This window comes from Caenorhabditis elegans, chromosome II (assembly GCF_000002985.6).
Source record: "Caenorhabditis elegans chromosome II".
In the NCBI taxonomy this organism is placed as follows: domain Eukaryota; kingdom Metazoa; phylum Nematoda; class Chromadorea; order Rhabditida; family Rhabditidae; genus Caenorhabditis; species Caenorhabditis elegans.
In genome coordinates this window covers 3,452,697-3,467,958 of record NC_003280.10, presented here as the reverse complement: position 1 = coordinate 3,467,958, position 15,262 = coordinate 3,452,697, and the positions used below count along the sequence as shown (strand labels likewise).

The 15,262-nt window shown below is 42.5% G+C and overlaps 8 protein-coding genes across 8 annotated transcripts; 5 read left to right on the top strand and 3 right to left on the bottom strand.

Annotated features, from left to right (window-relative positions):
• Positions 1-3,278: 3,278 nt before the first annotated feature.
• On the top strand, positions 3,279-3,827 carry C16C8.10 (DUF4440 domain-containing protein; the record flags this gene model as incomplete). Its single annotated transcript, NM_062153.4, has 2 exons — positions 3,279-3,471; positions 3,515-3,827. The coding sequence occupies 2 exons, from the start codon at positions 3,279-3,281 to the stop codon at positions 3,802-3,804; spliced, it is 483 nt and encodes a 160-aa protein (NP_494554.1). The 3' UTR covers positions 3,805-3,827.
• A 934-nt stretch (positions 3,828-4,761) lies between these two features.
• Positions 4,762-5,392, top strand: C16C8.9 (DUF3828 domain-containing protein). Its single transcript, NM_062152.2, has 3 exons — positions 4,762-5,005; positions 5,060-5,229; positions 5,287-5,392. The coding sequence occupies exons 1-3, from the start codon at positions 4,765-4,767 to the stop codon at positions 5,347-5,349; spliced, it is 474 nt and encodes a 157-aa protein (NP_494553.1). The 5' UTR covers positions 4,762-4,764; the 3' UTR covers positions 5,350-5,392.
• Positions 5,393-6,272: 880 nt separating this feature from the next.
• On the top strand, positions 6,273-6,847 carry C16C8.8 (DUF4440 domain-containing protein). The gene is made up of 3 exons (NM_062151.3): positions 6,273-6,464; positions 6,517-6,686; positions 6,744-6,847. The coding sequence occupies exons 1-3, from the start codon at positions 6,278-6,280 to the stop codon at positions 6,804-6,806; spliced, it is 420 nt and encodes a 139-aa protein (NP_494552.1). The 5' UTR covers positions 6,273-6,277; the 3' UTR covers positions 6,807-6,847.
• Positions 6,848-7,810: 963 nt separating this feature from the next.
• C16C8.7 (Dolichyl-diphosphooligosaccharide--protein glycosyltransferase subunit 2) lies at positions 7,811-8,382 on the top strand. The gene is made up of 3 exons (NM_062150.5): positions 7,811-7,966; positions 8,028-8,185; positions 8,233-8,382. The coding sequence occupies exons 1-3, from the start codon at positions 7,813-7,815 to the stop codon at positions 8,338-8,340; spliced, it is 420 nt and encodes a 139-aa protein (NP_494551.2). The 5' UTR covers positions 7,811-7,812; the 3' UTR covers positions 8,341-8,382.
• A 518-nt stretch (positions 8,383-8,900) lies between these two features.
• C16C8.19 (Nuclear transport factor 2 family protein) lies at positions 8,901-9,472 on the bottom strand. The gene is made up of 2 exons (NM_062149.5): positions 9,225-9,472; positions 8,901-9,174 (listed from the first exon to the last, which is right to left on the bottom strand). The coding sequence occupies exons 1-2, from the start codon at positions 9,373-9,375 to the stop codon at positions 8,936-8,938; spliced, it is 390 nt and encodes a 129-aa protein (NP_494550.1). The 5' UTR covers positions 9,376-9,472; the 3' UTR covers positions 8,901-8,935.
• A 177-nt stretch (positions 9,473-9,649) lies between these two features.
• C16C8.26 (uncharacterized protein) lies at positions 9,650-12,208 on the top strand. Its single transcript, NM_001377762.1, has 4 exons — positions 9,650-9,834; positions 10,226-10,422; positions 10,468-11,888; positions 11,936-12,208. The coding sequence occupies exons 1-3, from the start codon at positions 9,663-9,665 to the stop codon at positions 10,636-10,638; spliced, it is 540 nt and encodes a 179-aa protein (NP_001364525.1). The 5' UTR covers positions 9,650-9,662; the 3' UTR covers positions 10,639-11,888; positions 11,936-12,208.
• A 1,062-nt stretch (positions 12,209-13,270) lies between these two features.
• On the bottom strand, positions 13,271-14,251 carry C16C8.11 (Ubiquitin-like domain-containing protein). The gene is made up of 3 exons (NM_062147.6): positions 14,014-14,251; positions 13,480-13,963; positions 13,271-13,427 (listed from the first exon to the last, which is right to left on the bottom strand). Exons 1-3 carry the CDS (start codon positions 14,092-14,094, stop codon positions 13,348-13,350), a joined length of 645 nt encoding a protein of 214 aa, NP_494548.1. The 5' UTR covers positions 14,095-14,251; the 3' UTR covers positions 13,271-13,347.
• A 105-nt stretch (positions 14,252-14,356) lies between these two features.
• C16C8.12 (SKA2 domain-containing protein) lies at positions 14,357-15,238 on the bottom strand. Its single transcript, NM_062146.8, has 3 exons — positions 15,148-15,238; positions 14,574-15,100; positions 14,357-14,525 (listed from the first exon to the last, which is right to left on the bottom strand). Exons 1-2 carry the CDS (start codon positions 15,226-15,228, stop codon positions 14,642-14,644), a joined length of 540 nt encoding a protein of 179 aa, NP_494547.2. The 5' UTR covers positions 15,229-15,238; the 3' UTR covers positions 14,357-14,525; positions 14,574-14,641.
• Between the last annotated feature and the right edge of the window lie 24 nt (positions 15,239-15,262).

Here is a 15,262-nt window from a genome sequence, read left to right as displayed (position 1 = left end):
GTGAGCACCTTGAGCACCTCGAGCACTTCGAGCACTTTGAGCACATTCAGCACCTTGAGCAGCTCGAGCACCTTGAGCACCTCGAGCACTTCGAGCACTTTGAGCACATTCAGCACCTTGAGCACCGTGAGCACCTTGAGCACCTCGAGCACTTCGAGCACTTTGAGCACATTCAGCACGTTGAGCAGCTCGAGCACCTTGAGCACCTCGAGCACTTCGAGCACTTTGAGCACATTCAGCACCTTGAGCAGCTCGAGCACTTCGAGCACTTTGAGCACATTCAGCACCTTGAGCAGCTCGAGCACCTTGAGCACCTCGAGCACTTCGAGCACCTTGAGCAACTTGAGCACCTCGAGCACTTTGAGCACATTCAGCACCTTGAGCACCTCGAGCACTTCGAGCACTTTGAGCACATTCAGCACCTTGAGCACCGTGAGCACCTTGAGCACCTCGAGCACTTCGAGCACCTTGAGCAACTTGAGCACCTCGAGCACTTTGAGCACATTCAGCACCTTGAGCAGCTCGAGCACCTTGAGCACCTCGAGCACTTCGAGCACATTGAGCACCTTGGGCAGCTTGAGCACCTCGAGCACCTTGAGCACATTGAGCACTTCGAGCACTTTGAGCACATTCAGCACCTTGAGCACCGTGAGCACCTTGAGCACCTCGAGCACTTCGAGCACCTTGAGCAACTTGAGCACCTCGAGCACTTTGAGCACATTCAGCACCTTGAGCACCGTGAGCACCTTGAGCACCTCGAGCACTTCGAGCACTTTGAGCACATTGAGCACTTCGAGCACTTTGAGCACATTCAGCACCTTGAGCACCGTGAGCACCTTGAGCACCTCGAGCACTTCGAGCACCTTGAGCAACTTGAGCACCTCGAGCACTTTGAGCACATTCAGCACCTTGAGCACCGTGAGCACCTTGAGCACCTCGAGCACTTCGAGCACCTTGAGCACATTGAGCACTTCGAGCACTTTGAGCACATTCAGCACCTTGAGCACCGTGAGCACCTTGAGCACCTCGAGCACTTCGAGCACCTTGAGCACATTGAGCACTTCGAGCACTTTGAGCACATTCAGCACCTTGAGCACCGTGAGCACCTTGAGCACCTCGAGCACTTCGAGCACCTTGAGCAACTTGAGCACCTCGAGCACTTTGAGCACATTCAGCACCTTGAGCACCGTGAGCACCTTGAGCACCTCGAGCACTTCGAGCACCTTGAGCACATTGAGCACTTCGAGCACTTTGAGCACATTCAGCACCTTGAGCACCGTGAGCACCTTGAGCACCTCGAGCACTTCGAGCACCTTGAGCAACTTGAGCACCTCGAGCACTTTGAGCACATTCAGCACCTTGAGCACCGTGAGCACCTTGAGCACCTCGAGCACTTCGAGCACCTTGAGCAACTTGAGCACCTCGAGCACTTTGAGCACATTCAGCACCTTGAGCAGCTCGAGCACTTCGAGCACATTGAGCACCTTGGGCAGCTTGAGCACCTCGAGCACCTTGAGCACATTGAGCACTTCGAACACCTAAAGCACCTCGATCATCTTGAGAACCTTGAGCACCTTGAGCACCTTGAGCACCTAGAGCATCTTGAGCAATTGAGCGCCTTGGGCAGCTCGAGCACCTTGAGCACCTCGAGCACTTCGAGCACTTTGAGCACATTCAGCACCTTGAGCACCGTGAGCACCTTGAGCACCTCGAGCACCTTGAGGACATTGAGCACTTCGATCATCTTGAGAACCTTGAGCACCTCTAGCACCTAGAGCAATTGAACACCTTGGGCAGCTTGAGCACCTCGAGCACCTTGAGCACCTCGAGCACCTCGAGCACACTGAGCATCTTGAGAACCTTGACCACATTGAGCACCTTGAGCAACTTGAGCACCTCGAGCACCTTGAGGACATTGAGCACTTCGATCATCTTGAGAGCCTTGAGCACCTCTAGCACCTAGAGCAATTGAGCACCTTGGGCAGCTTGAGCACCTCGAGCACCTTGAGCACCTCGAGCACCTCGAGCACACTGAGCATCTTGAGAACCTTGACCACATTGAGCACCTTGAGCAACTTGAGCACCTCGAGCACTTTGAGCACATTCAGCACCTTGAGCACCTTGAGCACCTTGAGCACCTAGAGCACCTTGAGCAATTGGATCATCTTGAGAACCTTGAGCACCTTGAGCACCTCGAGCACCTTGAGCACCTCGAGCACCTTGAGCACCTCGAGCACCTTGAGCACCTCGAGCACCTTGAGCACCTTGAGCACCTAGAGCATCTTGAGCAATTGAGCGCCTTGGGCAGCTCGAGCACCTTGAGCACCTCGAGCACTTCGAGCACTTTGAGCACATTCAGCACCTTGAGCAGCTCGAGCACCTTGAGCACCTCGAGCACTTCGAGCACCTTGAGCAACTTGAGCACCTCGAGCACTTTGAGCACATTCAGCACCTTGAGCAGCTCGAGCACCTTGAGCACCTCGAGCACTTCGAGCACTTTGAGCACATTCAGCACCTTGAGCAGCTCGAGCACCTTGAGCACCTCGAGCACTTCGAGCACTTTGAGCACATTCAGCACCTTGAGCAGCTCGAGCACTTCGAGCACTTTGAGCACATTCAGCACCTTGAGCACCGTGAGCACCTTGAGCACCTCGAGCACTTCGAGCACCGTGAGCACCTTGAGCACCTCGAGCACCTTGAGGACATTGAGCACTTCGATCATCTTGAGAACCTTGAGCACCTCTAGCACCTAGAGCAATTGAACACCTTGGGCAGCTTGAGCACCTCGAGCACCTTGAGCACCTCGAGCACCTCGAGCACACTGAGCATCTTGAGAACCTTGACCACATTGAGCACCTTGAGCAACTTGAGCACCTCGAGCACCTTGAGGACATTGAGCACTTCGATCATCTTGAGAGCCTTGAGCACCTCTAGCACCTAGAGCAATTGAGCACCTTGGGCAGCTTGAGCACCTCGAGCACCTTGAGCACCTCGAGCACCTCGAGCACACTGAGCATCTTGAGAACCTTGACCACATTGAGCACCTTGAGCAACTTGAGCACCTCGAGCACTTTGAGCACATTCAGCACCTTGAGCACCTTGAGCACCTTGAGCACCTAGAGCACCTTGAGCAATTGATTTTGTCCTTCTCATAATTTTCCTTTCATAATTTCTGATCTCCTACCTGTTTCCTTGACCATAAACCACGGGAATGCCTAATTCGATTTGCTCACACCTTTAAAACTCTGGCGATTCCTACCAGTATTCCCATTGTCGAGATGCGCCTTCCTTTTTTCCTTCTCGTCGTTATCGGACTTTCAGTCATCTATGCTTCAGAAAATTCTGAGCATGATCGTTTAATTCAAGATATGAAAACGAGGAGTATTGTGCTCCAATTCCAAGAACAGTTCAAAAGAGCCATCTTTACAGGAGACCTTTTGAAAGTTCTTCCATTTATTTCTCCCCAGAACGGTAATTTTTCAAGTTAGATATCAGACTATTCAATAAATTTTAGGTAACACCAACATCGACGCCAGCAAACTTATGCAAGAACTAAAAGACTTGGCGCCAAGATCCAGAGATTGGCACTTTGTGAATGGAAATTTGAACGAAATTTCATTTTTAGCTTACTTTTGCAAGCCGTCAAGTCCAACCATCAAATTGCAAAACGACAATTACAAAACGTCAACTTTTGTTCTGGAACATGATGCTGCAACACTTTTGGAAACTGGCAACTGGACACTGAAGAGCATGACCGACCTGGAGACCATTGATTATAATGCATTTATCCAACTATTCGGTTGATTTGAACAAAGTTTTGTTACTCATGTATTAGCTCACTTTTTTGAACATATATTCAGATCTTGTTCGAATTTGAAAGAAGAGTTTTAATTAGCATTTAATCCTTGATTATTGGCCAAGGAAAGGGGAGTCCTAATTAAATATCCCGAAGATATCTATTTGCAACATCCGAAAACTGGAGGCTGGACGCTGAAGCTTCATGAAGGGTTTGACGGACCTGGAGATTAGGCACCCTTTGAACAACTCGTAGAAGATCTTGACCATTCCAGTTCCAATGGGATAACTGATTTTCTTTAATTTTGTAATAAAAAACAGACACACGCGCATTAAAGCAGACTTCTTGCGGTTGATCTCTGAGAGTTACACAAAATTTACTATGAGAGCCCAGCACGTGGTGTCAAAGTGCCCCATTTCGGTACGCAAACCTTTCAACTAAGTTTGCATGGTAGAGCATTCTGACGACACCTTTTTCTGACTTGAGGAAAAAATTCCCGCATTTTTGGTAGATTAAACCCATATGGGGCACTTTGACACCACGTGTGGATTTTGAAACTGACATTCACAGAAACGCGGACATCGAATATCTGACGGCCGAACTGGCAGACAAATGGTGGCCCAACAGCCGGGGACGGACTAAACAACACAATTTTCAATGAACAAATTTTTTGAAGACGGGGCGGACATTAAACCGCCAACGACATAAAGGCTGTCGAGTGGCGGCCCAAACATCCAGGCACTGTCCAACAGTTTGTTTGTCAGAGAGCCATTTTCAGCATTTTAAGCCGCCATTGGGCCGCTTTTCAATATTTTCATTTTCCATGTGATCGTGCTGTCAAGAAAATCATGAGCTTTCTTGGTTTTTGATCTCAATCCATACACCCACCCACACATGATATTTTCTAATTCGATTATCGTCGCCTATAAATTTCCTTCAACCTCGATCTTTCTATCATTTTGTTCAAAATGCGCCTTCCAATTCTTCTGCTCTCCATTCTCGGACTCTCCCTGGGCTTTTGGCACGACCTCTATTCCACGTCTTCCTCTCCACCTCGTCCACCTCTTGATGAATATGCTACGTCCACTATTTCACTTCTTGATCAATATGCTTGGCAGAATGCTGAACAGTTCTTCACAAAGTTCATCAAAACGGTGAAGTCTGGGAATGTTCGCGAATTGGAGGATTCTTTATTATGGACTATTTATCGTGAGCTATTATGAGTATCTGGCTCTGCAAATTCTAATTAATTTCATTTCCCAGACGACCTCTCCGCTGAAAAGATGATCAGTGAATTCCATGATTATCCTTACATAAAAATCAACGACGCAAGATTGTCAGGAGACCAGATTGAGACTAATGTACTTTTCCTGCAGCAACCCAGTGGGCATGACATTAAATATAAATTAACTGGTTTCATTCTAAGCAAAAATGTGAGTCATTGTGAAAAATGCAATTTTTAGAATCACCACAAATAATACGGATTTCAGCTAGCAGGTCACTATCTCATGACTTCTATTGATAAAACCATACATCATGGTGTTAAGGGATAAGTACTACTTGGATTTGCTGAAATAAAGTTGTTGAACATTCAAATTATTCGAAATTGTACACATAGTATGTAATATACCATTAACTATTTTCAGTAGAACCTTGCTCAGTAGATCTGAAGTTCGGAATTTCACTTGTCCTTAATGTGATTTAGAGTAACAAACAAAGCCGCTTCCAACATCTTAAAACATTCCAAAACTTATCTATTATAACAAATTTTGAGTTTTTCAAAATGGAAACGAAAACCGATCCATTTTTAGATTATACTTTCGACTAACCAATATCTGATCTTTCCATCAAGTTCAGAACGTTTGAGCTCGAACATGGTGTCACAACACTTTCCACAACTGAAGATGACGGTCATTAAAACTAAAAAAAAACAACTTCAAACAGAAGCAGGTTTTTTCTGAAGGGCTAAAAATTTCACCGGTTTCCGGATTAATCATGATAAAGTTTACGCAGTAGTAAGATTATCAGAAAGTTTCCTCACACTCGTTGCACAAAATTCACACGTTGTCATCAACTTAGGGGACTTATCTTAATCTGCCCATGCTTGAATTGTGTTCGATTCATATCTTTTATGGATTCTAAGCTGATTTCTTCTTACTTGAGAGTAGTTTGAGTCAATGCAAGCAGTAATAACGTTTCTAGGCCCAACAGACCACTGGCGGCCTAAACATCCGTAGACTGTCTTACAGCGGGCCTCACGTTGTTCACCATAGAGTCATTTGCAGCATTCTGAGCCACCATTGGGCCGCTTTTCACTAATACCACTTTCCATGTGACTGCACTGTCACGAAATTTTTAATCAGGAGCTTTTGTGGTTTTTGATTTCAATTCAAGCACCCACCCACACATGATATTCTCTAACTCAATTAGCATCATATATAAATTTCCTTCAACCCTGTTCTTTCTATCATTTGGTTCAAAATGCGCCTTCCAATTCTTCTGCTCTCCATTCTCGGACTCTCCCTGGGTTTTGGGCACGACTCCCCTAGTTCACCTGCTGCAAATCAATATGCTACGGAGTTGGCTGACAGGTTCTTTACAAAGTTCATCAAAGCGGTGAAGTATTCTGATGTTCGTGTTATGGATAGTTTATTATTGTCTAGTAATGGTTAGCCATTGAGTGTCTGACTCTGCAAGTTATAATTAATTTCATTTCTCAGAAAATCTCTCCTCTAAAAACATGATCCGCGAGTTCTATAAATATCCTAATACAAAAATCCACGACGCCCGTTTTGTCGGACGAAATATCGCCACAACGGTTTTTTTCCCGCTCAGTCCCCACGGGTATGACATTCCATTTAAATCAGCTGATTTTATTCTAAAGAAACGCGTGAGTCATTGTGAAAAATTCAATCTTTAGAATCACCACAAATAATATGACTTTCAGTTTATGGGCGACTGGGCCATCACATCTATGGAAAACCTCAAATATAATAGTGGTAAGGGATAAGTACTACTTGGATTTGCTGAAATAAAGTTGTTGAACATTCACTTGATTCGAAAGTGTACACATAATATGTATTATACGATTAACTGATTCCAGAGTAACCCTCGTTGTCTTGTCCAATTGAATTGCAGTTCGGAGTTGCATAGTTTATATTGTAACGCGAGAATGATTGCTCCGAGAATACTCAAATGTCGCCGTGTCTGGGCATCGTCTGCAAGCCCGAATCTGGTGCGATAATATTTGATCTTGGGGCAATGTTAACCCGAGATTTGCCGGGTCTCGGGCATTCTTCTTCGGTGTAGTTATCAGTAAGAAGTTGGTAGAAAATGACGTACTATGCCGCTATAAACTTGGCACATTGCCAATGCTACTTACAGGCAGGCATAACAATAACAGATTTCGGAATATACATATCACTAGACATGTAGACAGTCAAGTTCCTGGCCACAGAACTTGAATCCAATCCAGAAAACGAGACCAAAAGAAAGAGAATGGAAACTACCATTTATAGGCAAAAATCGATGAATTTTCGAAACTTTGAAAATTCATAAATCTCTTCAAAGTAACTTTTTTTGAAATGTCTTTCAGAAACTTTGTAGTAAATTTTAAGTTCTTTTAGAATATACCAACAATATTTCAGTAGGTACAAGAAGCTTCACGTAGTTACAGAAATAGTACATTTTCAGCCCTACCTTTTAGTGCGTATTTTAATATTTAATGGAAACTACCATTTATAGGCAAAAATCGATGGATTTCCCAAACTTTGAAAATTCATATAGAAGACATACCTATCTTCAATATTGCTGTCAGGTCGACCAGGACGATCAAGGAGCTGAATAGTATGTTGAATTTAGCACAGTCCTTGGCTCAAAATGCTCAAAAATGTGAAATTTCTATACATAAAACAGCTCCAGTCTTCCCGGTTCCCAGAAGCCCTTTTCTCTCGATAATTCGATTAGCTTCTGGGCATATATTCCCCTCCATCTCACCCCCAATACCATTCTCCAAAATGCGTCTCCTCATTCTCCATCTCGCCGTTTTTGGTACTTTCCAGCTTGGCTCTGCTGACAACACGGAAGCCAAGGAATTCATTAGACGTCTCAAGTATGCGGTAAACCATGCTGATTCTGCGACAGTTGCTCTTTTGGTTTCTAAAGATGTTGGTTAGTACTTACGATTCCTTGCTTCACTGGGTACTTGGGAAATATATTTTAATAATTTCAGAACACCCGGATTTGATCATTTCACTTTTTAAATTATACCACCCGATGTCCATCGAAATGACAAAGTTTGATAAGAAACTTCTGGAAATGCACGTGGAAGTTAATTTCGTTAGAGCTCCCGGACATTACGTGGTTGTTAAGTTTATTTTGCAACTTAATGTGAGTTGAAGAACATTTACAGTTATATGAATTTAAACATTTTCCAGCCGAAAACCTTCTACTGGCAAGTTCGACACATGCGTATGAGAGATACACCAAGTGGTTTAGCGAGATTTTTCCGCTCACAACAAATGCCAACTTTTATGGGATATTAATTCAATGGTGTATTAACGTTGAATAAAGTTAGCAATATCGTATTTAGCACTTATTTAAAAAAAACTATTTGAAGAGGAGAGAGATCTTTTTCTGAATTCTGGAATTTTCTGAGATTTTTTATTCGCTTTCTCCCTGCCTAAGCCTAAGCCTAAGCCAAGACCTAGGCCTAAGCACAAGCACAAGCCTAAGCCTGAGCTTAAGCCTAAGCCTGAGCTTAAGCCTAATCCTGAGCCTAAGCCTAAGCCTAAGCCTAAGCCTAGGACACGTTGCATTGCTTTCAGGGCTTTTTTTATATCCTCGTAAATCGATAACAGTGCTACAGTAGTCATTAGTTGAAGGATTATTGTAGTTTTCGCAGATTGCGCGTCAGATATGTTGTGTAATAAGCATTCTCAAAATTTGGTGGTATTGTACACCTTCGTTTTTAACATATTTTAAAGGAGGGAGCTTTGCGCTTCAAACATCATTGGGTGGCGCGTAGCGAGACCATTTGCTGTGGAGCACGTTTTCTGCGCTCTCATTATAGCCAAAAACCCAGTTTTATATATTCAGAGGAATCTGTCAACAAGAAAATTTATTTCAACAACACAAAATTTAATAAAATCTCTGGAAATCTATGTAATTTGCATACATCAGTTTCAAGTCGACGATCTTCCAGCCTTCTCGATTTTCGAACAAAAACCAGTATAGATTATTGATTTTGGTAGATGGATCTGTGAAAATCACGGTCGCAGTGATTTTGTTGGGATTCGGATGCATATGGGACCTGTATTTCCAAGTATTTCCAGCAAATATATCGTACAAGTGACGCATGCCACTCAGGCTCAACACCTCTGAAACGAAAAAAAAATTAATTCAGCTCAGCAGTTTTCCGGTAACCCACCACGATTCAAAGAAACTATTTGGCTAAGCCGATTAAAGTCCTGGGCGTTCACAGCGCTCATGAACGTATTGAGCAGTTGGGTTATTATAGATACCGGAGTGGGTCCTGCGAACCAGCGATTCTGAAGGCCCATCTGATAGGCGATAGGCATATCCAGTAGTTGTTCTTTGTGCACTGCGTAAGCCGGGATGTCCGGGTGCGCCGCGGCAATTGACAAAACGGAGAGAATGAAGAATAGGAGAATCATTTTGGGAAGAATGATGGAGAGGATGAGGCTAGTGCTTTTATAGGAAAGCCCAAATCGAATTATTTTTTACTTTTGTGGGACTTGTGGGATACAGCTCCCACCACAGTAGGAAAATGATTCGATTTGAGCTTCGATATAAAATCAGTGGCCTTCTAGAAGGATCCTTCTTCTTCCCCGCCATTTTTTTGAAAATGATTTTTCTATTCATTTTCCTTGTCGTTCTGACGAACGGCCACCCAGGCCCTATTCCCCCTCCGAAGGTATGCGCTGAAATATTCTTCAACAACTTCACAAAAGCAGTGAATACTAAAGAGCCATGGCTAGATATGCTGAAATTCTTCTCAACTAAATTCCTGTCAACTCGTAAGTCCTTTGACTAGTTCTGGCCATCCTCATTGTATTTTTGCGCTCCATTGACAATCGCCTGCCGGACAACGCGTGGGAAAGTCGTGTACTCCACACGGACAAATACATTTAGTTTTACAACTTAAACCGAGTTGATCTACAAAAAAATGCGGGAACCTTTTGGCCCAAAAAAATGTGACGTCAGCACGTTCTTAACCATGCGAAATTAATTGAGAACTCTCGGTCTCTTCTCCCGCATTTTTTTGTAGATCTAGGTAGATCAAGAGACACACTGACACCACGTGCCGAGCCAAAATGGCCTAGTTCGGCAAACTCTTCCATGTCAATTTATGATGGCAGCCAGAATCGCGTGACTTCTTGCTTTTAATTTAAAGCTGAAAGCTTTCAGCGGAAAACGTCAAAATATTCGAGCATATTCCGGCGGAAATCAGTGGCTACACGTATACTCTGGAATACACCAACTATCAAATTTTCATGGAGCCTGGGAAAAACATACATGGCCTTAACGTGACTCTCGTGTACCGGGGACCACATCCAAGTTATACCAGGAAACGATTCGATGTGATTCTGGAGAATCTCGATCCGGTTGGTCTTTCTGATCTTTCAGATTCCTTGAATCCCCAAATTCAGAATCCGCAAACTCAACCCGACTGGTGGCGTATCAGATCATGGATGCGGAATAGAAATGGCCCGCCGCCGGTTCAAAACCGCAAATTTGTTATGGTTACACCTTCGCCGAAACACTTTTTTTCAAATATTTTTCCAAAACTTCTAGAAAGTTTTAAAATTTTTTCATCGTAGGTCGTGTCAAGGTCGGGTCGTCCCCTTTCAGAAAAGATTCATTTCATCCATTTCTACTTTGCCACGATGACAATCATCAAACTTGAACGTCGAGACGTTAGATTGCTTCTTCTTTATGAATTTCGTCTTGGTCATTCTCAGCAATGGAAGCGGAACGAAACATATGCGGTGCGATGGGTGAGGGAGCACTCTCTTATAATACAGCAAAGAGTTGGTTTCAAAAGTTCAAGAACGGCGACTTTAGTCTCGAAGAAATAGAACGTTCTGGGCGACCGGTAGAGTTAAATGAAGAAGACCTAGTGAAGCTGGTGGAGGAAGAGCCTCGTCTTAGTCTTCGTGAAATGGAAGAGAAGCTTGAGTGTTGTCATAGCACAATTGCACGTCACTTGGGTCGCCTTGGTTTTACTTCAAAACTTGGAACTTGGGTGCCTCATGAACTTTCGGCATCACAGAAGCTCACTCGGGTCAACGTTTGTACTCAACTTCTAACTTTTCGTCGAAAGTTCGATTGGCTGAACAATCTGGTTACTGGAGATGAGAAGTGGGTGCTCTATGTTAACCATTCCAGAAAACGTCAATGGCTTCCGATCGGTGAGAAAGGAATACCGACGCCAAAGCCTGATCTTCACCCAAAAAAGATTATGATCTGTGTCTGGTGGGGTGTTCAAGGACCCGTGCACTGGGAATTGTTGCCAACTAATAAAACTATCACTGCTGATTACTATTGTGCCCAATTGGACCGAGTTGCAGAAAAGACCAACGGAAAATATGAAAAACTATATTTTCTTCACGATAATGCTAGGCCTCATGTCGCCAAGAAGACTTTCCAAAAGCTGCAAGATCTTGGTTGGACTGTTTTACCGCATCCACCATATTCTCCAGATCTTGCACCAACCGACTACCATTTGTTCTTGTCTCTCAGTGACTACATGCGCGACAAGCAATTCGACGACGAAGAGCATCTCAAAACTGAACTCTCCACTTTCTTCTCATCGCGTTCGCCGGATTTCTTCTCCCGTGGCATCATGATGTTACCTAGTAAATGGCAACAAGTGGTGGACACTAATGGTGAATACTTGTGTGAATAGTACTACTTGTCGCTTGAGAGAAATAAATTTTTTTCAAAAAAAAAATAGTACAAAAACTTATGGGACAACCTGATATAATAACCCAACTGCTCAATACGTTCATGAGCTCTGTGAATACCCGGAACTTGAATCGGCTTAGCACCATAGTCTCTTCGAAAAATGGTGAGTTATAGTAGAAATTCTGAATAAGCTTTTAAATTTTATTTCAGAGGCCCTGAGTCTAGTTGGCATGCAACAGTTGTACGAGTTGTTTGCTGGAAATCACTTCTCACTATCAGGTCCCACCGGCAGCTGGAAGCAAACTTAATTACTGCTACCGTGGTGTTCACGAATCCATCTACCAAGGTCTCTAATCTAGTCCGGATTGTGCTCAGAAATCGGGGTGATCAGTTTGACTGGAAGATCGTCCACTTGAAGCTGATGTTCGGAGCATTCGCAGTACCAAGGGGCTTTTCTTTATAAACTGTGTTGTTGTTAAATTATGTTTCTTATAACATTACGCAAGTGGTGCCAGGATGTCCCATACAAAAAAAATGCGGGAATTTTCGGCCCAAAAAAGGCGACGTCAGCACGTTCTCAACAATGCGAAATCAGTTGAGAATTCTGTGGATCTTCTCCCGCATTTTTTGTAGATCAAACCGTTATTGGACATTCCGACACCACGTGATAACGGGCTTCCATACATTTTTCAAAATATGGAACATACATCTTCATGTGTCGATTTACGCAGCTAGTGTAGTCCTCGAGGAGAAGTGTGAATATTTTCAAAAAATGATTTCCCAGTTTTTAACCATTTATTTGGTTTTTTTGGCGAATTGGTGGGCAATTAACAATCTTGGAATCAAATCAATTTTTATGATAGGGTTACGGTAGGAGTACTGTAGGACTACTGTAGTTTGAAAAAAAAAACATTTTTAAACTCATGAAGTCGGGGGCCGCGAGGTGCTGTCCACGGATGGTTATAAATGGAAAAAATTGCAAAAATGGTCCTAAACCAAGTAGTTTACGAAAAACTGTAAAATGCACAAAAAAATGAGCAAACTTGTCCTCGAGGAGTACACAAACTGCGTAAATCCACACGTATCCGAAAAAAAAAACGAAAATAAGGAACCCGGTCTCGACACGACAAAATTTTGTTGAATGCGAAAAGGTGTGCGCCTTTAAAGATTACTGTAGTTTCAGACTTCATTGTTGTGGAATTTAAATTGATTTTACAGTTTTTACCACGATTCTTTAAAAAAAATATATTTGTGTTTTTCAATAAATTCACACTTTTTAAATTGAAAAATAGCGAAAAATAGATGAAATATCCGCATTGACGAAAGTTTAGAACTACAGTACTCTTTAAAGGCGCACATCTTTTTTGAATTTAGCAAAATTTTGTCTTGTCGAGACCTGCTACCGGCAATCTTTCTCGTTTGCGCAATAAATTCGCTTGCAGGGAACATGGCGAATTTTTATTGAACACATCGATTCCAGCAGAAGTGCCCTTTCTAGTCACCAATCTGTTTTTTCTCAACATTTCACCATTTAATTTTACAAGGTCGCAATTTCAGATCATTATTCATTCAAAAAAAAGGAACACATAATGATACAGATTAGTAATTCGTAAAAATATTAATTAGGAAGCACGAACTAGCAGTTCAACACTGGTATCCCATTTGTAGTCGGCGAGCTTCTTGTCGTCGTAGAGAGGTTTGCCTGAAAATAAGAAAAACATTTATTAAAAATAAGTCTAATTTGAAAAACCAACCGTGAAGTCTGAGCCAAAATTTTGTGCGTGGAATTCCCGTTTGGCATTCGATTTTCATTTTCAACTGTTCAACGGATTCCATTTTATTGGCTCCAATGGAGAAGAGCCTTCCAGGCATTGAAACGGCAATACAAAGATCTACAACTTTGGTGCATGTCTCCACATATTTCAGAGCTGATTCTGCAGATCTCGGAGACTTTTTCGACGATTCACCGACTTTTTGCTCCGGAACTGAAGGTTTTTGTTGGATTAAATCCCGCTCATAAGCATCCTGACGGCGTTTTACAATATCCAGCTGACTTTGCATTGATGCAAATTGATTCAAAATCTTATTTTGATTTTCCTGGATTTGGCCGAGCGCCGAGAGCAACAAGTTAATCGTATCATCCTGAACTTTTTGTTTTTCCGTCAATTTTCCACAAAGCTCCTGGGTGGCCTGAAGGACACGATTTTCCGAAAGCTTAGCGGAGCTTGAGAGGAAATCCTGAAATGTGAGATTTGTAAATTTGTTTTTAAAAATAAAAAAATAATAACCTTGGTGAGATGTGATTGAATTTTGGAAGTTTCCTGTTGAAGCTTCTGAAATTCCGACATCAAATCGTTCGAATCGGCCATTTTCTGGAGAATAATGTGTTTTTTGAAGGAAATATGTGGAAATATCCCAGGAAAAATCGAAGTTTTCAAGGATTTTCGCTGAAAAAACAATAAAAACTTTTAAAAAAACCAAAAAAAAGCTGAAAACTACGGTAGACTATGAAGTACGCAACGTGTTTGCAGACTTTGCACTTGAAACTACGCGCATAAAAATTTGTCTTTTTTTATTGGAATTAATTCTAAACCTGAAATGAATGTTTTTTTTAGTGAAAAATCATCTAAATTCTAGTTAATAATTGTTTATTCGCAAAATGACAAGGGAACAATACATTTTTTACATTTTTTCAAGGGAAAATCGATAAAAATTAGAATTTAACGGGAGAAAAGGCCGAGTGTTGAGCCTTCTTGGATGTTGTAGTAGGCGAGAGTGTGGTCGTCTTCGAGAACTTTATCTGAAATGGGATATTGTAAATTTTAAAGTTTTCCGGCTAGAAACAAACCATCAATGAGCATTCTGAACGAGCTGGTATCCACATACAACATTCTTGCGAGAGTGTTGAAACGCAGTTTAATAATACGAATTGTATCCGATTCGCGAACCAGAAGCGGGTAGAGTTTGCCGGTGGTGTAAACAGTCCACTCTCCACGCAGCTGGACTGATGTTGAGCGAGAAATTTTCATTTTCAGGCTTTTCAGGCTTTTCAGGCTTTTCAGGCTCGTCTGGGATATTTTTCAAAACTAGTCCTCCCATCTTCTCCATAGCGTCTCCTTCCAGAAGCTTCATCATAATTTGATCTTGAGTTTTTTGAATTTTCAGCAAAGTTTCCAGATTTTTATCAGCATTCTTTGCAATAAGATCATTAATCGATTTCGCATGCTTCAGCTCATTCTTCACAGAATTCAACTCCGACATCAAGCTTTCCTGAACATGCTTCATCTCATCGTGAAGTTCGTCTTGTTTCTTCAAAATCTTCTGGCACATCTCCTGAGTGTCCTTGAGCAGTGCATTCCCCGCAGAGCTGGGTATCTGGAAAAATAAATTGATTTTTAAAATTGTTAGTTAGTTAATTAAACCTCTCTGAACTCATTCTGTATTCTCGAAGTTTCAGCGCAGAGCTTTTGGAATTCGGACATCAAATTGTTTGGCTCTGACATTTTTTAATCTAGAAAACACACATTTTTTGATAAT